The sequence below is a fragment of the Pygocentrus nattereri genome, chromosome 14, assembly GCF_015220715.1.
Source record: "Pygocentrus nattereri isolate fPygNat1 chromosome 14, fPygNat1.pri, whole genome shotgun sequence".
NCBI classification, from domain to species: domain Eukaryota; kingdom Metazoa; phylum Chordata; class Actinopteri; order Characiformes; family Serrasalmidae; genus Pygocentrus; species Pygocentrus nattereri.
This window is the reverse complement of record NC_051224.1, coordinates 13,893,220-13,918,490: the sequence shown is the minus strand read 5'-3', so window position 1 is coordinate 13,918,490 and position 25,271 is coordinate 13,893,220. Positions and strand designations below refer to the sequence as shown.

The 25,271-nt window shown below is 38.9% G+C and overlaps 1 protein-coding gene across 1 annotated transcript in view; it reads right to left on the bottom strand.

The window, feature by feature from the left end:
- Positions 1-25,271, bottom strand: part of crhr1 (corticotropin releasing hormone receptor 1) — a 164,887-nt gene that overhangs the window by 41,003 nt on the left and 98,613 nt on the right. Inside the window, exons 5-6 of the mRNA XM_037544992.1 lie at positions 14,043-14,128; positions 1,647-1,753 (exon numbers count right to left, since the gene is read on the bottom strand). Of these exons, the coding sequence (XP_037400889.1) occupies positions 1,647-1,753; positions 14,043-14,128 (193 nt within the window). The remainder of the gene's footprint in view (positions 1-1,646; positions 1,754-14,042; positions 14,129-25,271) is intronic.

Genomic DNA, 25,271 nt, shown 5'->3' with positions numbered 1-25,271 from the left:
TCATACTTTTCTGTCTGCCTTTTAATAGGTAAAATCTTAATTCTTTAAATAGTATTTTGGTTAGCATACATTGGATTTAAAGAATTACGCTCTGACTTATCATACAGTAACACAAGTAGTTGTATCCTAGTGAAGGGTATTTGATTCAAAGGTGATATGTAGCTCTTGAGCCTCATGGTTCCCAGTGTTTGTGACAGCTGCTTGAGCTCTGTGTAAGCTGCACAGCCCAAAAGGATCAGGGCCTCTTAGAAACACACAGATATCCTTGGATTTGAACTCCTCTGAAACACTAACAAGCTAATTCAAAATGCTGCCCCCTCATCCCCTACATAGAGTCCCTTAGGTCAGAGATGGATATAGGATGGAGGACTGAGTGTGGAAGCACAACAGTGTGTACCGTGGACATCTGTTCCTGATGCTTATTTCATTACATCCCAGCTCTATGAGAAGTCTAGTGCCAGACAGCCTGCAACTTTATGACCTCTGTTTTCCATTTATTGCCCTCAAGCACAATCTCTCCATGATGTAACAACTTTAGGAGATTAGCTAGGGGAGGGAGAGGTTAATCGGGAAGCTGACAGGCGTTGTGGATGTCACTGTCTCCACCAGCATGTCTCACAGGCAACAATGACTAGAACTAATGCAAAAAATTTCAGGCTGGCTCATCTGAATCCGAATGAGATGCTCTGATTGGGAATCCTGGAACCAGGAACGGATATCTAGCCCAGATTAATCAAGGCAGTCTGATCCAGGGATAATCTGGCTGAGAGTACTCAAAGCAGGATTTCATTCTCTCACAACCTCTCAATCTGCAATAAAGCAGACTTAAAGAAGATTGTAGATACACAGAAACACACAGGAGCTTCACTTTGGTCGTTGATTCAAGCCAATCAAGAGTCGTGCATAATCCAGAGTCAAGTTTTACTTTCTATAGCTGTTGTTTTATCTTTGTTCAAAGCGTATTTCTGAAGAATTGTTGGAATTTCTTTCTGATCTAATCAAATCGGGCATATGAAGATGTTATTGAGAGCAACTCAACTGCTTTCTCATTAGAGTATTTTTCCATTGACCCTGCAGCGTTGTCATTTTTAAGGTGCACTGAAAGCCTGGAAAACAACTTGGACAGACCAGCCTTGGAAATGAGAGAGCTTACCATGCTTAGGCCTTAATGCCAGGGCAGCAACTATGGTGCCTCAACATATATAATTTTTAGGTTCTTGTCAGCAGCTGAAAAATCAATTGCTGTGCTGATGAGTGGCAGCATTATCCTGTTCTCTGTTTGTAGTGAGTATACTTGTCCAGAGGACTGGCAACTTGCTAGAACAATAGTGCTAAATAAAACTCTGTGTGATTTAAGCACCTTTGTGTTGAACCCAAGACTGAATCCATGACAGTAAAGCATTCTGTTAAAGTTAGAAACAATATTCCTGGAAAAGGTTCCCTGAATAGGGTAGTTCGTTCCTCCCCTTTCAACGCCATGCTTGATACATGTTTGTTCTCTAATGTTTATTCTTTAGTAACTACAAGGAGTTATAGAAGTGTGGCTAATTAAGATTTTAAGGAACACTCGTAAGCACCTATTTAAACTTGCTTGCTTTAGATCTCACAATTTTAATAATCAAGACATTAAATCTATTTTAACTCACCTGAGTCTCATGAAAAGAATGAAGGCAACCAGCAGAGCTCCCAGAGAAATGCAGTGGCCCAGGTAGTTTATGATCACTGCGATGTGGTAGTGCAGCTTGCTTTTTTTCTGAAAGAATGAGGACACAGGCAAACGCAAAAATGTATCAGGATGATTGCAGGCTTTCAGATCACAGACTTTGTAGACATAAAATAACATCTTAAAGCTTCTTAAGTCATAAAAGATAAATATCATAGATAATCATGTTGTCTATTGTTCTTTGGTGTTTTTCATAACAAAATTGACGTAAAGCTTTTGGAAGGACTAGTAATTTCATTCTGCAAGATACTCCCATTCAGTGTTGTTGTTTTTTTTTTTTTGTTTTTTTTTTCCAGAGTCTATGTGATGTTAGCTGACTAGACCAGAGCATTTGATGAAAACTGGCACATGGAATGTCAAGAACCACTGATTTCATTGGTTTAGACAAATCTCTTTCGTGCCATTAAACTTCAGAAAACATCATAAAACAAAGGAAGAAAATGCTGTTTTTTTAGAGAGAGATGTCTTTCAGTGCAAACTGCATTATCAGCCTAGAAAAAATAATGCAATCCAGTTTTATCTCGTGTACAACTTGGACTCATTTTGAAATATATACCATTACTACCTTGTCTCATACTTCCAAAAGAACTGCAATGTTAGTTATGTTAACTATTAGCTGGAGTGTTTAAATTGATAGTGTTATCTTATTATTTCCTAAACTGTTGTAATCACTGAAGCACAACACTAGCGAGATTAGCACCAACCCAACATTCACATAGATTACACCAGAGTCTCCTCTATAATCCCTCATCTAATCTGTCAATTTTCAGGATTATTACTCTAGAGTGCTGCTTTTGGATTAGAACTGTATGCCTGGCTGAGTGCTGTGGATATTTAGAAGAACATTGCAGGCCACACAAAGTCCCAAACCGGTTATAAAAAAATGTCTCTTCAATATCCAGGTCTGCCACAGTGGTGCTAATATGAGATGGGCTACAGTTGTTAAATCTTTGCTTTTGATGGAAAATGAAGCAGATGTGAAATACACCTTGACTGTCAAACCGACCCAATCTGATGATTTAGGCAGTGAGAACATATGCAAAATGAGCTGTGAGTCATGATGTTTTGAAGCTTTCAAATACTTTAGCAGTTGGATATTTTATGTCCTGTGTCTGTTGAAAGCGAAACAAATTTAATTGATGCCCATCACATGACATTGCTTTGATTGTAGGGGCCATATGCTGATCACGTAATGATCAGGCTGGTTGGTGTGCATGTACACGTGTGTGTAGTTATCATGCGGTCTGCGATCACAGGGGCCAAGAACCCCTGCCTGTGCCTTCAGGCTGTGCACTCCTGCTACACAAATCTGTCACTGATTTCCTGTGGCCCTCACAAAGTAGATCTATGAGTAGGCCCCCCACTGGTCATTGACCCCATGATACCTCCACACACACAGAGGTTATAAAGGTTCATTAGGTTCTAAAAAGTTTAGCTTGAGAGGAATGGTGTTAAAAACTACTGTGTCTGCTACTGTAAAATACAAATCTTATAGCAAATGACTGATAGAACTCTGAGGCTGTCATGTGTAGCATGAATAAAGCCTTTTAATTCTTATTAGTAGCTTGGCTGTTTCTGTAAATGCTGAGTACATTTCCAAAATTATAATTGTCTATATAGTGAATCATGCTGTCAATTTGATAATTAGAAATTTGGTTAAAAATACTAGAAGACTCCTGTCAATCAGCAACCCTAAAATACTCAAATTATTATCTCCTTTAATCATGCAGCTAGAGGCCAGGATTAAACCTGCGGCTGAGTCAGACAAGCATGATTGATGTTTTCTAGGAAGGTTTCTTCCGTATGAAATAAGAAGACTTTAAAAGAGTCCTTTTACTAATTTTTTTTTCCAGTTTCACATAGTTCCCCGTGCTCATAGAAAGATGACTGTGAATGGTGAAAACAAGTCATACCTTAATTTTTTGTATAGTCTCTCCATATGACTGAGACCCACTTTCCTTGTCAGGAAGAGGCCATTTGACTGACATGCAAAACGATCAGTCACAGCTCACTGTTTTTTGTGAAGTCTGTAAAGGGAGGTGATTTGGAAAATTCCATTGATTACATATCTTGTCTGTTGTTATTACTGATTAGCGCTTAGCTGGGAAAACCAAAACTGTTTTCCACTGCTTAGAAGTGTGAATACACATGTGTGGCTAGCAAAAATAGTTGTGGCCAAACTTGGGTGCAAAAGACATGGAACTGGAGCTGAGACTAGACTTTGTATTCTGCATTATAAGCTTTTTTTATATGCTAAAAGCTTAAATAAATTAGTTTGTTTTCCCAACAAATATTTCCACTAACCTGCTAATAGTGATTTGCCTGTTATGTTAGCGCCATGTTAATGGGGATAAATGTTCACATTTTATCACGTCTCTCTTGGTTAAACACACAGTTATGATGATTTCTTGAATGATAAATGACAAGCAGCATGTATGTATGAACTGGCAAGGAACCCTGGCCTCTCCTTTAATATTTTCTGATTAATACTGTAGTATCATGGACAAATTTCAAGGATAGTGAACGCATGGCAGGCTGAGAGATGAATATTGTGGACTTAACTGCACCCTCTCTATGCTTCCTGAGACCAACTGCACAGGCATCCAGCAGACTTCAGAGGGCCTGAGTCTAAGCCTCTTCCATCTGCTACTGGAAAGGCAGACTGTCAGGGCCTTTCATCCTACCATTGATTCTGGTACCAGTGTGGGCACACACATACTCTTGCCCTGTTTCCACTGCCTTCAACACAAACGCAAAGCTAAATCCTCACAGGAGGGTTCTTCAAAGACAGCTCTTCATAATTTATCCAGTGATAACGAATGACATATTGGAGGCAAAGGTTTACCTACCCTACTTTCCTCTCTATTGGCTTAACCACTCTACCATCAACATTTGTAGTAAGCTGCTCCTGATGCATTTTGTTTTTTTATGATGGACAGATATGAAGGAGGGGGACTGAACATTTTGGAGAAGTCACCTCATTTTAACAGCCTACTTGAAAAAACCTTATTGTTATTGGTTTTGGTTGTGTGTTTCTGGGAATTTAATTGCTATAGAACCTTTGCATTATGTGGAGGGTCTTTAAACTTTAAAAAGGCTCACCTTATTTATATTTACCAGAATGGTACTTTAAAAGCTGTTAAAAGCTCTTTAGGGAACAAAAAGCAGTTCTGTGGCATTCTGTGGTCTAAAGAAAACTTTTTGGAGCTTTTTAAGATTGTTGGTAATAGCACTAGTAAAATAGATGAATGGAACTTGAAAGTTACCTTCATTTGTTTCACAGTTAAATTAAATTAATTAAAAAGGGCTAATTTTCAATGTCTAATGACTAACCCCAAAAGACTGACCATTATGTTCGCATAATCTTCTTATATGCTGACCGCTCAGCAAGGGGTGATCGATTAATGACTGCATTTTTATTTTTACTTAACATGACAAACATCCCTGACTCTTTACCATTAAAAAAAAAAAAAAAAAAAACAAACATTGACATGTTTTGCACTCTTGACATGTTGGTATCTGCACATGTATGTAAAGATCATGACAAAACCTTTGTCTTAAGAATTTCACCTGGTATATTGGTTGATCCCACTACTACATTGCAGCACAATAGCATGAATACCGATGAGAAGTACTGTGTCCTTCCCCATGCAGTTCTCTCTGACTATACTATCTTCATTCAGGGCTGCCAGCTGTCTTACGAAAACATAGATGTTACCATTCAGCATTTTACTTCCAATTTGTGTTTCGCAATGCTAGGTCTCTTAGGACTTTTTTGGGTGGAGATATGTCTGCCTGATTTTTAACTTCCATGCTACCATCTTTACAAGTCTCTCAAACTAACGTTTTCTGTCAGTACTGGCAGGGGTCACACTTACTCCAGTGTTGCATTAGCACCATGCCACTTGTACACTCTTTAGGGAGTGACCAGACTACAGCAGCCCCATTGTCATTGCGTTCTCCTTACCCCTTTCTCAAGAGAGCATCAAATTTTTCTGTCAAAGTGCTTTTTTGTGTTTGGAGAGCTCATGGGATTGGTGAAAGGAACTTAGCACCTAGATGACCTGAGAAATAATGGGAGTAGTAAAAAAGGCATAAGAAAAGAGATAAAAATGTGAACTTCAATTGGAAGTATATTGGCAGCAGTAGTGTGAAAATGAAATGCAATTGTAGCACAATCATAATAATGTCATTCATAGACCTCTGAGTTTGTGTTGTCATTCTGCAGTTGCTGTCATGCCCATGTTAGGACCTCTGAGTCTAAGCTGAATTTTCACTGTGAGGAAATTAATTTTTTTCAGAAATTTCCAAAGTTGATATATTTTGCTGTGCGGATGTTTTCCCTCTGAACGTTACCAGATCCTCTGCATTACAAGGTCCTTAAAGAGCAAAATATAACTACTTGTACATGCAAGCAATATAATACTTTTTGGAATGTAACAGAAGGCTTACTTTCATGCAGCACCATTTTGATGGACAGGAGTCTTAGCTTGTTTGTAGGGTATATGTAGCATAATTCATATTTCAACTGCTAAACAGCCTTGGAATTCAGAGGATACATTACTATTCAAGAAGAAAAATTTTAAATATCACGGTTGGGATATTTTGGTTTTCGAAAGGGTGCAACAGAAGGTATTTTTAGAGTTTTAGTCATTTTTCACATACAGAAAATCTGCTTAGACCTAGAGTTCCTAATTCGTTCATGATACCGACTACAGAGTGACTCACAATGTCAGAGGTCTGTAGACTGAGTGGAATGAATTTATGTCAAATGAAAATCTTTTTAATACATTATCCACAAGCTGTACTGATGTATTTACCTGGGCCAACACAGTCATTTTTTTTTTTCATATCTTTTAAACGCTACTGATAGAGGGTCAGCCACCACACTCCAATCTGTTTAACTGCTGTAGGGAATAAACTCACTTGGAAATATTTGCTCTGTGCTGTGAAAGAGGAAGACAAAGAAGGAAAGGACAGAAAGAGCAGCCGGTTGGTTGGGCGTGATTTTAATGTGATAATCACTCAAGTGAGAATTGCCAAGTTATAACCTCTTTCACCAACACTCCCGATTTTGTTAAAATAGCAAGACTGGATGTGAAGGAGCACAAGCTCTGGTTTTCTTGCTGACCTGCAGGGAGCTAGTTAATTGTGTTAATTGGATGAGACGGCAATATATTCTTTTATTGTATAAAATTCCAGTTATATGCAGATAAATAGCCTGACAGCTCTATGTGCTTAGAAAGCACATCCGTTGTGCTCTATTCAACACTATAGTGATTCTTACAGGGTACTTTAACAGGGCTTGAGAAAGCTTCACTAGGGGAATAGCAGCCTTTTTTCAGTGTGAAAACTACTTGTAACGTTTTGCTTCATCCTCTCAAAACTGATTCGTTTTAGTGTCCTGAAGGTAGAATGTGAATTTCCCCGCTTGTGAATTTTCCCACTGTGGGACTAATAAAGGATTATCTTATCTTATCTGAATATCTGATTGCTTACTCAGCAGAAATCGAAGTCGCAAATGTCCTTCCACTGGAAATCAAAAGGGGGTATAATGTCTTATTGTGAGTGCCCATTTTCAAAAGCATTTACAGCAATATCCTTTTCAGAAAAGTAATAAACACGGCTGGCAAATGGTTAAAATGGTACATCACAACTTTGCATTATTTTTGTGTAGTTTACTTTACTTAAATAATTTTACCAAATTATTTATCATCCAGCCCTGCGATGGACCGCCCGATGATGTCTAGGATAGGCTCCAGTGCACTCCGCCACCCCCCGTACCCCAAACCTCCTTCAAACTGAAAGTTTTTTCTATAATGAAAGCCTCTCACTCTCGTTCATACAGATTGTGGATTCCTGTTCGTCTTAGAAGTTGGTTGGATTTTCTTTTCCTCCTGATTTAAGTAATCACAAACACATTGAGTGATGTTATCAAGGGAAACTGGAGATTTCCATTTTGCTGTTGCTTTTGGGATAGGCTCCAGCACCCCCCCCCCCCAGCGACCCTGACGGAGAAGCGGCTTAGAAAATGTGGATGGATGGATGTTGCTTTTGTTCCTGTTTGTTGCTTATTGATTTATCAACATAGTCTGATGAAGGTGCTGAGGGACCTGCTTTAAAAACATTCATAGCAATATGCATCATGTGAGAAGCTCACCATCAGCCTGAACTACTTATGGATGGTTTGATGTGTCAAATTAGGAAAATGTGTTAAAAATATTTTAAAAATTACAATTATTAATGTGGTGTAATAATTTATACAGAGAACACATTATTTAAGCATTACATATGACACCACCAAAAATTAAGCAAGTCACCATTACAGACTGTGTAGTGTCTTGAATCAAGCACACTTTTGGTCTACTAGCCACTATAGGTGCAAGTAGTATGTACACAGGGAAATGACATCAAATGCAGGGCATTATTGTTCATACCTGGATAATATACTAAATCCATCAAAACTAAAAAGGGGATGGGGAGGAGTCATCAGAAGCCATTACAGTTTGTAATGTTCAAAATATCTGATGTACAAAGAGGGAGTGCCCGTGTTAGGAGCAAAATTGGTGGTTGTATGTATGGAAGCTGTTGATGTCATTCTGTGACATGAGGTAGCCTATTGCACTGTAATTTGTCATTTGTGTTTAGTGCAAAACATTTTGTGGTTTCACCATTATTCAGAATTGTAAGCTTTTGATGGTGAAGTACATAGTGCATTGTTTGAGTTTAGTGCATAGGGCCCAAATTGAGAGACAGATCTGGAGATGTTAATCTTGATGTACTTAACTGATAAATAATACAATTAATGAGCAAATATGTGATGTTTCGTAATTACAGAAAGTAATAAACTCAGTCTTATATTGAATCACTGAAACCAGAATATATGTAATTAAATCTGCACCACCTACTTTCTGCTAGAAGCGATGTTTTCCACCTGCTGTATCTTTCCCTGGGTTCGATCTCGCGAGTGGCCTATCTCAACGGGTCCATTCCCACATTTGCCTAAACTGTGAACACCGCGGTGCAACCACATGTTCCCCAGTGTGTGTGAACTTATTAATTATTAAATCTACAGTCCTGTAGGAAACAGATGGTAGAGATAGCTGGTAGCTAGCATTCCGTCTGCTTGGCATTTTGTGTGTGTGTGTGTGTGTGTGTGTGTGTGTGTGTGTGTGTGTGTGTGTGTGTGTGTGTGTAGTAATGGTGTTGGGTGCTTTGAACGACCTTGGAGGTTGCATATCCCTCAGTGACAGTTGGTCTGGCCAGTGGCCAGTGTTGGTAAGTCTCATTGCGTGCTCTGTTGTAAAGACCACCCAGAAAGTGTTACGGCAATTAGATCTAACAAGTCTGTACATAACAGGTAAAAAGTGTGTTAATTTAGAGTGTCATGTGGTTGAATAAATGGGTTTGTTTTAAGTTTAAAAAAAAAAAATAGGAAAAAAAAGTGGAATTCTCACAAAGTATATAAAAGCTAAGTAAATAATGAAACATGATTAACAACCGGGCCATCAGATCTAACCCTAACTCTTCACAACTCTTCAGAAAACCAAATGTCTTTTCATACAAATTTGTAAACAGTCGTTTGATGAGAATAGGTCTGCATGATAGATTTATTTATAAATTTATGCACCATTATTCAAGGCCTGCATTTCTTTCTACGCCTCTAAGCATTATTGCCACCCTTTCATTTGTTTAATTTCCAATCAAAATTGCAATTAAGCATAATTCTTTCATTTTTCCAGTGTCAGGAGAGAATCTCAAAACATATATTTAACAGAACATTTAACAGAATCCACAATAATGAAACTTTATTATTTAATATGTCCAGGCTTTGCCTTTATTACAGCTTTTCAGTTTTTCAAAGAAATATTTCTTTGAAAGAGATATCAAAGAGATATTTCTTATAACTTCTAAGTTTCTAAGTTCAGTCTTAGAAGTTGTCTACATTTTCTGCTTCTCTCAATCCAAGTAATCTCAAACACATTCAGTGACTCAGGTTTGCACTCTGGCCTGGACAATCCATTGTTTTGACAACTGTAGCAGCTTCTTTATTTGATTCTTGTTGTTTGAGTATTCTCAGTAATGGCTTCATGTATTTTTATCTAATGGTGACAGTTTCAACGGTTTATCAATGCTTAGATGTCTGTTGGGTCTCATTTTCATTGTCTTTCAGTAATTTAAACATAACCTAACATAAACCAAACTTTATAAATTCATTGAAGAACATGGATTGTTCTTGATGCCTTGGGGAGATTTAAATTATTATACCCATAGACTGTGTGCAGATTGTGTATGCATATAACACATCTGTGCCTGTCAGCAGTAAAATTAGCAGATTCTGTTCATTTAGTAGTTTGAATGTATATTGGGTTGATCAGAATGAAATAGTAAATTTAAAAAATCAGTTTAAAGTATAAGCCCTATGGCACTGACAAGTCTCCATTATTCAGTGTCACTTTTTTTTAGTCATATTCAACAAAGTAGCTTTTGATTTTCAGGTGACATGATCATCTTGACAGGCTGAGCCACAGCATTGGAACCCAGTGTTCAATTTTGAGAGGAGGAAAACAGTCCTCTTGCGAATCAATTAAATGGAGATGTGACAATGTGAGATTTACTGCTTTCTTTCCCAGCACAAGGTGCATGCAACAAACAACCTGTCTCCTCAGCGCTCCACAGCGAAACTACTAAATCAAGACACCACTGTGTATTACATGACAGCTAGGGCTCGTCATGACTGCTAGCAGAAGCAATATACATACATTCTGTTTGATAATGCAAAGCATTTGAAATCATGCAATTCAGTTTGGATGTTTCAATTCTAGTGCTGTAATGCATGACGTTTGAACTGAATTGGTAACATTGCCTAGCATTTAAATTATGCCTGTCTTTGTAATGTTATTTATTTTCCCTTGGAAATGGACAGACTAAAGCTAAGAATTCAGATTGATCAGGATGTCATTCATACTGTTTGTTGTGATATTCTCTGAAATTTTGCCCCCCTTCAGTAGTTGCACTTCGAAAATATTTTAAGCTTCAGAGTTTGTCAGCAGCATTCGCTTACAACTCCAGCTTTGGAGAGCTGTAGCCCTGTATAGTTCATTGTCTTTCTTGATGCAATATCTCTTAAATTAACTAATGTATTGAATCTGGCACATCACACATAAGGGAAAACACCAAACTGTGCTCTACTGTGGTCCTTCAGGACTGAAGTAGTCCATTGTTGGCTAACACTACCTAGGTTTATTCAACTTGCACAGTCAATTCAGTAAAAGCCTTGACATTATCTTAGACAATGGGCATCATCCATTGGCTGTGCTGTTCACCAAACCAACATGTATAACTATGTGTATTAGAGGCCTAGATTGCTCATTGTTATTCTTCATATCAATGTGAAACTGTGAAGGTACTACTCCCCCTTTAGCATTTGAATGGTAATGGTATTGTCTTTATTAAAAAGTATGAGGGCACAAATGGGCAGAGAAGTATCCACATGCAAAGTCATTACGAAAACATGATGAACCTCAACAACTTACAGGCAATATCAAGTCAGAGGGAACTACAGGTTAGTGTATATTGGACACATTATGTAAAGAAATATTTTAGACTAGGTCACAAATCCTAGGCTGTTTCATACCTAGTCCAATCCAGATATTGGGTTTTGTGACATTGTGTCTTTTTTATTTAGTTTGGTTGGTTTCACAGTGCAGTGGATAAAATACACCTAATGTGTCCACGAGTGCTTGTATATTGATCAGAAAATTTTTAGGGATTCATCACTATGTTACTCTCACCTTAGCTCGCTAGCTACCTTTGAGTATTCAGACCTGTCAAAGTGGATCGAATTAAAGAAGTTAACCCTTTTGAGCGAAGTAGCTTAAATTCTTAGACTTTATTAAAGTTGCTTCACAAACTACTTTTTGCACAGAAATGTATAAGAATGTCATGTTTTATCAGTACTCTTATTAAACACATCAATAATAAGTGCTTACCTATGCAGATTGTGCTCTTAATGAGCCTGCACGCATGCTCAGAAAAAAAATGTGCATTTATCCATAAAAAAGGCTTAATAATAAAAGTTTCATGCATGTTTATATAGTAGTCAAAAACATGGGCGCACGCATCTCCAATTCTACATTCTGATGCTACAAAAAAGCTCACTGACTCTCTCCAATTGGCAGATTTAAACGATTTAAAGGGCTATCGCTATAGTCTCTACATGTATCACTAGTAAGATGTTTGGTTTTACAGCACTGAAAATTCTCATTCAGTGCAATTAAATGTATATGGGTCACACTTGGTTCCATTAGATATGCCACTGGATCTGTGGGTTATTTATGTCTCTAATATGTATCTATGCCAAAAACAGGCTTAGATGTAAATAGACACAGATCTGTAATTGTTCAGAACTGTTGGGTTGCAAGAAGTTATGACTGTTTGTGATAATGACTGTGGCCCAGCTGGTGGCTGCACAGCAAAGTAAGCATATCTTGATGTGTGGCAGCATTGGGGAATCAGGCTCCGTGGCCTGCAGTGGTGGTAAAGCAATATTATGTAACCTGCTGTTAGACTGTGTTGTGTGCTACCTCATCCGTGACAACTGGAGGCATATTTAGGCACAGCCTTAACTTCACTGCTTCAAAAGCTACAATCTCTTCTGCTGCTGCTATAAACCTCGTTTGAAGCAGGAGCTCCGTCATGCGTATTCTCTGAATTGTAGCCTGATTTTCTTGATCTACAATGTGAGAAGCAAAAAAAATTGCAAACAACCACCAACTGTCTTAAAAATGAGAAGACCGAAGCCTGAACAGTTTATATAATATCACAGTATAATGTCATATTGCAGCGACTCAGTGCCAGGTGTAACACACCCTCCTGCTGGGTGACTGTCAGCCCATGCGTTATTGTACCATACGGAAATGACTTCCTTTCTAGCAGCCTAATTCCATTGACAGTGAACGGTTTCTCACTTGGAGAGCCTCCCTGCAGACAGCCTCTCGGCATGCCTGGTAAAACGCTCACACTGAAAGCAGATAAAGAGCCTGTTCATTATTTATCTGCTCTTCCTGCCACTCCTATTACAATAGATGACAGCTGTTAAATCTTGAAGATATGCGGCCAAACTGTATTTGTATGTCTAGGACTGGCCAGTCTATCTGCTACCTAAGCTATTGTAATGGAGTGATGAAAGCTCTGTTAGCCCAGTAAGTCTAAATCTATATAGCTTAACATATAGGATGAAAGTTCAGATCAGTACATTATTATCCAAGCAAGTCTGGATTAATGTAGTTTACGATCAAAACCTAATCTTCCCAAAGTCCTGAAGTATTTTTATATAACATGTACAAAGTAATGCAAAAATGTTTATGACTTCATGTACTCATACCTGCATATCATCACTGTCCAAAAATGAAAAGTATATCTCAATTTGTTCACCTTTTTATTTTACTTTTCTTTTTCATGTGTGTTCTTTGTGGGGCAGGAGAATTGTTTGTTCCTAAATAGCTCTGTCAGAGGTCCACTGTTTTCAGGAAAAATGTGTTGAAAAAAAGCGAAAATGGCAGCTTTTATGTGAACATCTCGTATGAGCAAACCTTGGCCATCTCCATCATCATCAGACACTTCGACCTAAGTAAAGCACTCTGTAGATCACTTGGCAGTGTTCTTACAGCATTTTATAGGAGGGAGTTTTCTGCTCCAGTTAATGGACCTATACCATAAGCAATTTTATTAACCCTCAGAAGTTGAGCATTAGTACTGTTGTTTTGCTACAAAGTTTAAATAAGGAGTTATATGGTTGTTTACATATTTTATTGTATTTGTATTATATTTATGTTCTGTTTTAACATGTTTTAAACTTCTTTCATGTTCTAGACTTTTCTTCAGACATTTGTGTCGTGAAAGACAAATCATCACTGGACATTTTTTTTACCTTTGCAATGCAAAGCTGTTTTACCCATTGAAAAGGAAATAAAATGTTATAAAATCTATCCTCTTTTGTCTTGCACTTTAAAATCTGCACTTCAAAGTAATCTTTGGATCATCTTTTCAATCACCCACGTCCAAATTTTGCTTCTGTAGTTGAGCGCACAGACTATGAGGCCAACGCTGCTAACAAGCTCTAGAACACTCAGTAGTCACCCAAATCTTTTCTGTAGATACATCCTCAAAACTACTCTTAACCCACTGAAACCACAATGTTTTTGCTTGCACCAACAGTGACTTCTAGGGGTCAGTACAGTCCAGTCCAGCCACTCTGCTCTTTGTTGCACTAATGCATAATGAAAAGTGTGACATGTAAAAATGTACGTCCTCATACCTCTTCATTGAGTATTTCCTGACACTGGGAGTAGTTCCCTTTCTTTGCCCAAGTCCCATTGGTGAGGCATTCTCTGTAGACATTATCTGGAAAAGGGAAAAAAGGGAAAATTTTTGGTAGTTAGCCATTGATAGTCTGACCGCAACCATGTATGACAGTGCATTGACATCAAGGAACAAATTGATATAGTTGTCCTTTATTGACATCAAAGACTATTTGCTGTGATCTGGACAGTACTGACAAATGCAGCCTCTTCTAACACTGCAGACAGTGTTAGGGATCAAGGTTGCAGTTGCTGAAAATGGCCTGGGTTAGCTAACATCTGGCTACTTTATTACTTTGTGCCTGTATTTCATCGCTGGATACAGGATCAGTGTTACTGAAGTGATGTTGAGCTAAAACCCAGTGGCAGCTGCAAGCTAAGTTGGCATCTTGTCACTATAGCAAATTTATGCTTATGACTTGCTCCACCAGCCATTCCTCCCAGGCCACAATCAATATGCGACCCCATGATATTCTGAGCTGCTCGAGGACTAAACATCAATACTTGACCTCAGCATCTAACAGCTTAAAAATAGCTCCAAACAGAGTTAGCACGTCCATGCAAATACAGTTCAGTGTTCAGACAATGAAAATCGCAATCATCTGCCTACATCTCCTGAGAAAGTTTCTCTGATGTCTTTCTGTCTTTGATATGAGTTCTCAAGTTTCCATGGTGACTTGTGTAACTTTGCCAGTGTGGGTGGGCAAGTGCAGCAAACCGTTTGTCAGTAAGAAGCAGCAGCCCACACCTCAGAGAAACCCACAGAGGATCTGTGTTAGGAGACAGTCTAACAGTGAGGCAGTTAAAAGAGTGATGGCCATAGCGTCTTGTTCATTGTAAGGTCAGGACACTGGGCTCAGAGATCGATTGGTGTGCAGAGAAGCTGCCAGCATGGGCGCTGATCAAATCACTTTCACAGTTGGAGTCATGACTTGAGAAAAGAATATCAACAGTGTCGTTAAATAGAGCCAATAATGCCAGTGTCTCTTGTGTCAATGTTGTCAGATTTCCAGTAATTTCTTTGGCAGGAGAATTCTGAAGAATGAGACCATGTGTAAGATCTCTCTCTCTCTCCCTCCCTCCCCCCCTCCCCATCTTTCTCCCCCTCTTCTTCTCTTTATGCTACATCTCTACCTTCACCTTTTCTGTTTGTCTGTATTTCTCTCCCTCACTTTTCTTCCCCCCTTTCATTTATTTTTTCTTCTGCCTTCCCTCTCCCTTCCCCTTTTTTCTCTCCCCTTTTCTTTTTTCCCAGTTTTCTTTCTCTTTTCCCTTTCCCTCTCAACTTTTTTCTTTTCTTCCTCTTCCCCCTCTCTCAGCCCTTGTTGTTGTCTGTCTTCTCTTTCTTTTCTTTGTCTCTTCCTCTCTCTGTTCTTTATATATTTTTTTTATTGTCAAAAGTTGTTCATGTTGAGTTGGAGCATAAATCTCATGGGAGGAATTAACGTAAATATACAAGTAGATACAATATAACTGTGAGTTAAGACTGTACATTATGTTGCATGCAGCCTAGAAACATTTTGCTATATTTTAGAGCACAGAGAGCCTTATAGCTGTAGTGTGCCAGGAAACCTCACTGCTAATTGACTTAATCTCTTATAAGCAACTGCCAAAGTAATACTACAGCCACCCTGGGATTAGATCGGAGTTTAATAACAAAACTAATGACAATTTATAACAAAAGTGATGCCAATTTATATAACGGGTAAAAGTAGTATCACTTGCAGCTATAGTAAACGCCCACACATTGATGGTTGCTTGCCATTAACTACTTGTTGTGCACTCAAGCTGTCATGAGAAGAAACGGGTTTATAGCAAGCTGTCATGAGAAGCAGAGAAGGATAGAGGTTACAGTAGATGGAAAAATTCTTTAAAAAAAATGTCTGCAAAAGCAGCATTAGGAATGAACTGTGTAGTGACCCGTTGTGGCTCAATGTCATTCCAGCATAAAGTAAGCAGCAGAGGTGTGCAGATGCTGAGCTGGCTTTCTTTAGCCGTCATAAGAGCCTGCTGCAATGCTGCCTGACTGCACTCTAAGCAAAACAAGAGGTAATAAAAGAAGGCAGCAAGGGCAGAGGAAGACTGACCTGGCCTGGAGGGCGGACAGAGGTAATTTATATTGCTTAAAATTCCTTCCACATTGACATACAGTTGACCTTTGCTTAGTTAGCCTACGGTGACACAGATTTCAAAAGCAGCTTTCTTTAAAAAAAAAAAACAAACAAAAATAAAACGGGTTGATTGATCTGGAAATGCAGCTCCTTCCAGAAAGAGTGACTGGCCATGGCAGGGTCATGCCAGTTAAATGTTTGTTGTGTGAAAGTGCTCACTCGAATTGCTCAGTAGAGAAAATGGGGCAAGCAAATTTGTCCCTCATTATCTTCTTCAGCATGTTACAATTAAATGGATTAGCAGTGGACTTGTATTTCATAATGGTTTTCTCACAAGCAAGTCACTGTGGAGATCACAGTAGAAGCATTAGGCTGGTGAAGGGCCAAATGCCCCTACCTCTTTTGAGAAACTATTTTCAATAACTTCACAGTACAGTTAAATCTCTGTGTAACCCACACTTTAGAACAAAGGCAGATATGAGGCGGAATGTATATGTGAGTCATCTCCATTAGGGCTTTTCCAGTAATCAGAGCAAGTGACAAGGTTCAATGCACAGGCTGTTAGAGTAATTCCATGAATATGCATGATCACGATTTTAGAAACAAGTAGTCTAAAGCCAGGACTGAGAAGTATGAAAACTGAAACTGCTGTTTGAATTTATATATATATATATATATATATATATATATATATATATATATATATATATATATATATATATATATATATATGTACTTTTTCAGAAGGCTGTGGATGTTAACATTCGTTTCAGCCAGTCACCAGTCTAGGTTTTGGGAGGTGCATGCTTAGTGGCTCACTAAAACAGACTTAAGTACTGAATGACATGGAATATTTCAGTACTCTATAGTACTGAAGTAATTCAGTTGGTACAGTAAAAGCGCTGAATTTCAATACCCATCTGTACAGTCAACCATTGTAGCACATTATGTTCCTGGGACTTAATAAATTAATATATTTAGCTGTGTTTGTGTGTTTCTTTTTCTGAATCTGACACGTACTAGGTACTCTTACTTTGTCAAAATATTTGTGCAGTAACAGAAATCATGGTCACTTGGTTCATACCTGTTCATACTCTCAAAATGTTGGGAACAGAGAGCATGAATCATACCATTTATGACTATGAGTCTCATGAGAAGGTGACTGTTTCTTATTGAATAAATTCTTAGAGCGAGCAACAAACATGAGTGCTTGATTAAAGTGAAGCATTCAATGTCATTCCATTCTTTACTGCTCTGGTAGCTAGCAGTGAGAACACCCACTCCACATTCATCAGCAGCCTTGTCTCTCACTGCCATTTACGCATGCCCACGCACGCGTCCTCTCTTCTCACACAATCCGTACACGCACATACATACACGTTTACAGTTGGAGAGGCCCCTCATTTATTTCGAGTCATTCTGCCTGGCAATATACAGTATAATGCTTGGCTGCGAATGTTGCTATATAATCAGTCAACTAAGAGTTTCAGCCTCACTGCTCTTAACAAACTAAGCCACAACTGGGGCTGGCCCAAGCAGCATCTTACAGGCTTTGAGTATTTGTTGGTGTTTCAGAACAAGTACGTAATGCTTGTCCTCAAAATCACCTTAAAAAAAATAGCAATATTTTTTAATAATAATATTATTTATTTAACCATTATTTTAAGTGCCTTACTGCAGTTTGAAATATTTCCAGTTGGCACCAAATGATTTACCAGTCAGGCTGAAGTCTAGGTGCTTGCTTGCTTGCTATAGAAGCTGTGATTGTAGCCCTCTCATTCAAGTGCAACTTTTGAGTTAAATTAGATATTTTTTATCACCATCACAGTTTTAGCTTTAGTTTGTTTTAGTTGCTTTTATTTATTTGTTACTTTATTCGGCTAGATTGTTTTTTCTTATTATGGAAAATAGTGGTGAGAACAGCAAACAGTCCATCTAGAGCAAAGTCAAAGCTGAGCAACAGAGAATGGAGCATAGGAATTTTGAAATACAGACTCATCTGAATGTGAGGAACACCCTTGAGCCGGCTCAGCTAGTACACCAGGCTCTACTGGACCTGGAACCGAGTTCAGAGGCCATCCACAACACAGAATGGGGCTCTCTGATCATGTGGGCAGCAGCGATAATGTTCCCCTGCTCCACCACTGTGAAAACTCACCACAACAAGCAGTTTTCCTAACTTTACCATATTCCCTCACCAGATTCTAGTTGTACTGGATATCTATCACTGTATGTACATATTTGAGAATTCATGAGACTTGTCATACCACCAAATTTAGAGTTTTTTTTTTATTATTAAATCTTAATTTAAGGTGCGCCCACACATGAATTCCTCTTTGCATCTTTGGTTTTTTAGCTTCTTTTTTTATAACTGTGTGGAAAACGATGCAGTTTGGCTCTAATGTGATGTGATGCGAGTTGTTCTCAGCACTGCAGTGACACTGTTTTGGAGGTGTGGTGTATTATTGTATATTATGCAGCAGTGCTGCTGGAGTTTCTCAACACTGGTTTCACTATCCACTCTATTAAACACACACCATTTGTTTGGTCATCCTCCAGACCTTCATTGGTCACAAGGTGCTGCCCACAGAACACTCTTGACTGCATATTTTTGTTTAGTGGACTATTCTCAATGTTTATTACTTAAAAACTCCAGCACCAGTGCTGAGGGTGATTCACTGCCCAAATAGTATGTGCTCTATGGTGGTCCTGTGGGGGTTCTGACCACTGAAGAGCAAAGTATACAGACAAACAAATGGACTACAGTCTGTAATTGTAGAACTGCACAGCACCTGTATGTAGGGTGACCACCTGTCCCGCTTTATGTTGCACTGTACAGCAATTTTACCCTTTTTACCATTTTGCGTCACGCAAATTGAGCATTCTGTCCCGCTTTTTCATTCCACCCTACATAAACACTGTGGATAGGTTTACGCTTGACTTTTGTCCAATAGTTCAGAGGACAGCAATAAAAGCGGTAGTCGATAGGCTGAGTCGTATGTCAATCAAGCTGTTGACATGCGCACAAACGCCTCCTCAACATTGTTAACAATCTCAAATTTGAGAGCGCGCTGTTCTTGGTTAAGACCGGTGGATGGCGAAGCAGAGAGAGCTTTTTGCATTTTATGTAAAAGCAGTTTTTCTGTCGGGCATGGCAGAGAATATGATGTGAAGCGACACGGTGCATGTGAGTCTCACAGAAAGAGCACAACAACAAGAAACATGCAAATCCATGCAATCGTTTTTCATTAAACCAAATGACCCCCAGCTTGATAAAATTTCTTCAGCAGAAGTGACGAGCATTTATCATGCTGTACAACATGCTCATTCATATCTCTCTACTGACTGCAACAACAAATTAGCCCCAGTCATTTTTCCAGACTCTTATCAATAAGATTTTGGTTTACCTTATTTGCGCTGAAATAGTTCAACTTTGTATAGGCTAGGCCTCATATTTTGCACTAAAATTGTTAAAACGTTGTATAGGTTAGGCCTCATATTTTGTTGAACTTAAATAGGTAAGGCCTGTTATTTTTTTGTGTCTTGTATTCTAAGTTGAATTTGATAAAAAACTGAGACCATACTTTTAGTTGCATAATGCCTGGTCCTTTGGACAGTTGACTAATTTGATAGTCCCAATACAGACAAGATGTTGCAAAATTAGTGTTTTGTCTTGTATATGCCTATGCCTTAAACCGTAGCAACTTTGGGCTATCTTTTGGGTCAGGTAGTGTCTTAATCTTTTGGTCGGTGGGGTTGAAAGAATAAATGTTTCTTGGTAAATTAGATAGACATTAAATCTTAAGCTTGAAGATATTACGTCTGCCCCACATTGTCCCACTTAAACTTGGTACTTGTCCCACATTTTGTCTGCCTGGAGGTGGTCACCCTACCTGTATGATAAGTGAACCTGATGAAATAGCCAATGTACATACACCAATCAGACATAACATTATGACCACCTCCTTGTTTCTATGCTCATCGTCCATTTTATCAGCTCAACTTACTATATACTAGGAGCACTTTGTAGCTCTACAATAGATCATTCTTAGCATTGCAGTAACACTGATGTGTTGGTGGTCTGTTAGTGTGTGTTGTGCTTTAACAAGTGGATCAGACACAACAGTGCTTCTGGAGTTTTTAAACAGTGTCCACTCTCTGTCCATTCTATTAAACACTCCTCCTTGTCAGTCCACCTTGTAGATGTAAAGTCTACAATAGCTCATCTGCTGCTGTACAGTTTGTGTTGGTCATCCTCTAGTCCTTCATCAGTGGTCATAGGGCGCTGCCCACAGGACGCTGTTGACTGGATATTTTTTTGTTGAACTATTCTCAGTCCAGCAGTGACACCCGAGGTGTTTAATAACTCCAGCAGCACTGCTGTGTCTGATCCACTCATACCAGCTCAACACCCATTTACACACCACCACCACCACCACCACGTCAGTGTTACTGCAGTGCTGAGAATGATCCACCACCCAGATAGTATCTGCTCTTTGAGGGTCCATGGGGGTCCTGACCACTGAAGAACAGGGTAAAAGGGGGTAACAAAGTATGTAGAGAAACAGATGGACTACAGTCTGTAATTGGAGAACTACAAAGTGCAACTATATAGAAAGTGGAGCTGATAAAATGGACAGTGAGTGTAGAAACAAGGAGGTGATCATAATGTTATGCCTCATAGGTGTACAAGGTAATGTACTTAATGAAGTGACCACTGGTGTATGCTCAAAATCTGCATTAACAGCTACTAACACTGCACTTTAGAATAAAGTGAGGTCACTTCATTGGCCAACTCGCCCTTTGGGGGTGTGTCACTAAACTATGAGCAAGAGTTGTTGGCTAGATCTGTGCTCCGATGCAGCTTAATGTTGTTTTAAAATCATATAATTTTAAGCTGATGTAATTATCTCCAACTCCCATCCATTTTTGTCAAATATTGTAATAATCTCCTGCTAGATGTGTGCATGTAGTTTTACTGTTGGTATGACATGAGATTTCTTTTTTTTTTTAATTGATTGGTCAGCTGATTTGCAAAAGTTTGTCCTATACAAGAGCAAAGACAGCACAGTGTGCATGTTGTCATCTCTCACTACAGTTTAGCATGTTTTTATGTTTGGATAATTTACATAAAACGGAACAATTCAAATTGTTCTCTTCACAGCATACATTTCTTAGGATAATAGCCATTTAATTTTAGTTGTTGAATTTGTTTACGTTGTCAGGTACATGCACAAAACTAAAACAATGGCGTTACATAGCAATATTTAAAACTACACTGTCTAAGATTTGGGGATTTTACAGACCTGGTGGAAATTATTTTTGAAAATATTTGCATGCAACGTGCGGAAGGACAGTCTGTAACATTGGCTGTACTTCTGATCCCTTCCCTGAGCAGATGAGTTTGATGGCCGTGATTGTGATTTTTGATTTCAGCTTTAGTTTAAATAAAAGCATTTTAAATTTGTGCCAGCCATGCAAGTACCGTGTTCTTTTCATTTGTAAGTCCCAGTTTCTTAGTAACTCCTTCTGTGAAGGCCTGTTATCCAGTTAGCATTCTGTTGACCTGCCTAGCCTACTCTAGTGAGGGCAGCATATATCCAGTTACAGAGAATTTAATGTGCAAACCAGTTAAAGAGAGTCTGTTAGCAGCAACCGATGATTTTCAACTGGCAGTTCTTCATCTGGCTGTCTTTTGTGAGTGGATTTCAACAATAACTACTGGGATTTTGCAAGTAAAGACAAGATAATGAAGCCACATTTATATGTCCTTTGAAGATGTGCACTTTCTTGAGAGATTTATGCTTGTAATGTTTGTTCTTGCCAGACATTTAGCTTTACTCTGCTGTACTGACTGCTGAAAACTGCATGCTGTCTTAGAAATGCCTCAAAAACATTTAAAAACTTAAGAAGTAGGTGCACACTCTTTGACTTGGCTAAAAGAGTAATGAATGACACTTTAATTTCCTAAGCAGATACAGTGGTCACATGAAAAATAAGGTACTGCTAATACTTGTGTACTGGAATACTTTGGACCAGCCCTAGCCACAACAGATGAAAATATTTTAATGCTGTGAATCTGCAGGCTCATGGGTGTATGTGTGCGCGAGTACGTGTTTGTTTACTAATAAACTATTGCAAAATACACAGGGTCATGTTCTGGAGTTACTGTCCCATGTCTGCTTCTTAATTGCTGCTTCCTTTGTCTCGAGAGTGTGTGTGTGGTTGGGTGTGCACACTTGTGTGTGTACTCTGGCTTTACTGTCGTGCGTGCAGAATTAAATTTTCAGCTTTCACAGTGTTGTTAAGAGGTTTGCTCAGTTTTGCAGCAGGAAACAGGGAATTAGAACTTAAGCCAAAATATAGTAAACAGATATTTTTCATAATAGTTCAGACTGTCCCATGGCTGCTGATCCAGATTTCCTCACCCTGGACCTTTAACCACATCCTTGGCTTCCATTTGTGATATGCTCTCCCATAAACAAGAATCATGCATTTCTAAGAATATGACTGACAGACAGCAGCATGTTTTCTCAATAACACTGTCTTCTCTGTTCCTTTTTTTGGCTAGCAGTGTCCATTGTAATGTCACTATTTGATTAAAATGCCAGATGTTGAACATGGATTACAAAGGTAGAAGTGCCTTTTTATTCAGTTCATTATGTTCTTTTCATTAGTGGTCTTTAGTAGAAAGGGATACAAAGATGAGGGCCTTATCACTTTCCAAAACTGTAAACACTGAATATGTATCTCATTAGTCAGTTGTGGCATGCTCCCGCCCCCCTTGGCCCCAACAATGATCCTGCGAGAGCCGGCAGGAAGGCGTGGCCTGAACACCTAGCGGTGACTAACCTCGGCGAGGACGCCAGGGAGACAGCTGCAAATGTGAAGGGGCGGAGCCCAAATCAAGTTTATTTGTATAGTGCTTTTTACAACTGATGTTGTCACAAAGCAGCTTCACAGAATTCCAGAAAAGACAAAGTTTTAACAAGAATGTAAAAAACCAAGCCAGGGGTGACAGTGGCAAGAAAAGTAGCAGTAGTATTAATTGTAGTAATAGCTAGGAGTCTATAAAAACTTCACTGTAGTTTTCTGGGCAGCTAGTCCAAGGCAGGTGGCAGTAGCTGGGGCATGGGCAGCTGGTGTGAAGTGGGTAGCAGGAGAGCTCGACAGTTAAAGCCCGAGCTCCCGCCAGCTGGCCAGGTGCAGGTGGACCAGGGTCTTGATGGCCTCCTCTTCTCCTTCTCGCCGCTTTGCCTCCTCGTTACCGCCCCCAGCTGGCAACTCGGCTGCTCAGATAGCCTCGCTGCATAACAGGGGGCCCGGGCAGCGGATTTCGGGGCTCGCTCATTGCCCTCGTGCCATTTGTTTTCGGCACCGTCGCAGTCATCCTCCTCCCGCTGTCGCTCGCGCCACACAGGCCGAGTCCTGCGCACTATCCCCCACCCATTCGCGGCTCTCTCCCCGCTGTCCTCGCCAAGGTTCATCGCTGCTGGATGTTTGGGCCCCGCCTTCCTGCCGGCTCTCGTGGCCATCACCATCGGGGCCCGGGGGGCGGGCGCATGCCACATCAGTATACTACAATAGTCCAAAGTTACTTACTTGTTATTTAACATACTTTAAAGCTACCTAATGTAAAATTTTGGGATTTGGAGACCTCTCTGGTAGAAATGTATAATTGTTTAATATTGGATGTGTTTGGACCCAAGAATCTGACAATTGCTTGCATGTTGTATATTCAAGTGTATTCAAAGTGAGTGTCCTTCAATGATGTAAGTGAATCATGTACTACTGTCATCATAGCTTCATCAATACAATCATTTTCCATTTGAGAGCTAAACATTGATCCAAAGGATTTTTTTTCTCCTTTCGGTTTTGACAAAAAAAATCTTACATAGTGCACCTGTAACATTTAAAAAAAAATTTCCTTCTGTAAATTATTATATAATATAAATCATTACCATTTTTGGTTTTATTATTTGAATCTCCTATCTTGTACTTCTACTCTATCTAAACAGATGGGCAAGTGTTTAAGTGTAAGGGACAGGTTTTTTTTTTTTTTTAAATAAATGGCCTTTGGTTGTAAATGTATGAAATTGAAATTAAACTTAGTTCAACTTGGAGGTCTATTGTAAAACTTTGTAAATGAACATTTTGCTTGAAGTAATTATGGGCCATTTATTTTGGTGCATTTGTCTTGGAATGTAAATGACAACTGGTGTTTTCAAACGATGTTATGATGTCATTATATGAGATCAGTGGTATTTTTTCCCTTTTACTCATCAATTTTTTTTAGATAGTCACAAAGATAATAATAAAAAAAATATTCTTGTACTGAACGCTTTCATCTTTGAGAGAGAGGAGAAAACCTATCCATACAACCACTCAAAACTGAAGGATGTATAGCTGTCAAAAAGCCTCTACTGAGAAAAGGAAATGGATCAGAAAAAAAAAATAATAATAATTTGCGATTTGAAACAAAGAAGCTGCTGGTGTTCTCAGAACAATGTCCTGACTACTCCAAAGTCCAGACCTCAACATCACTAAATGTGCTTGGGCTTAGTAAGATGTGACTTGGATTCCTGATGCTAAAAAAAGAATAACTCAAAAACTTAATGGATGTTTTAACTGGAAGTTAAATGAATGTGTTTTCTGACTTTTATACAGTGCTGTGAATAGGCACAGTGTATTAACGTCTTGATTACAAAAGTTTTGAAATAATGAACATTATAATTAGTATTGGCAAGTAATTTCAAACCTTTGTAAAGTAGTGTAATTTAGCAGCCCCTGCCACCGCATGCATTTAAGGGTTAAGCAAGTCAGCTGGGAGTGCTGTTAAATAATTTATATAATCATGTAATTTTAGAATTCTGAAAAGATTTATACATACTGCATTCTGCCTTCCATGATAACTCTGTTAACTGCCGTGCAAAAGTTCTATAAAAGCACACTCTACCCTGGAGGTTACAACACAGAGAAAGGAGAAACACCTCTGGGGCAAACAAGCGCACAGGCTAAGAATACACAAGCAGCATTCAGCAACAGTCATTATCATAATTTGGAGCTGGAACTAAA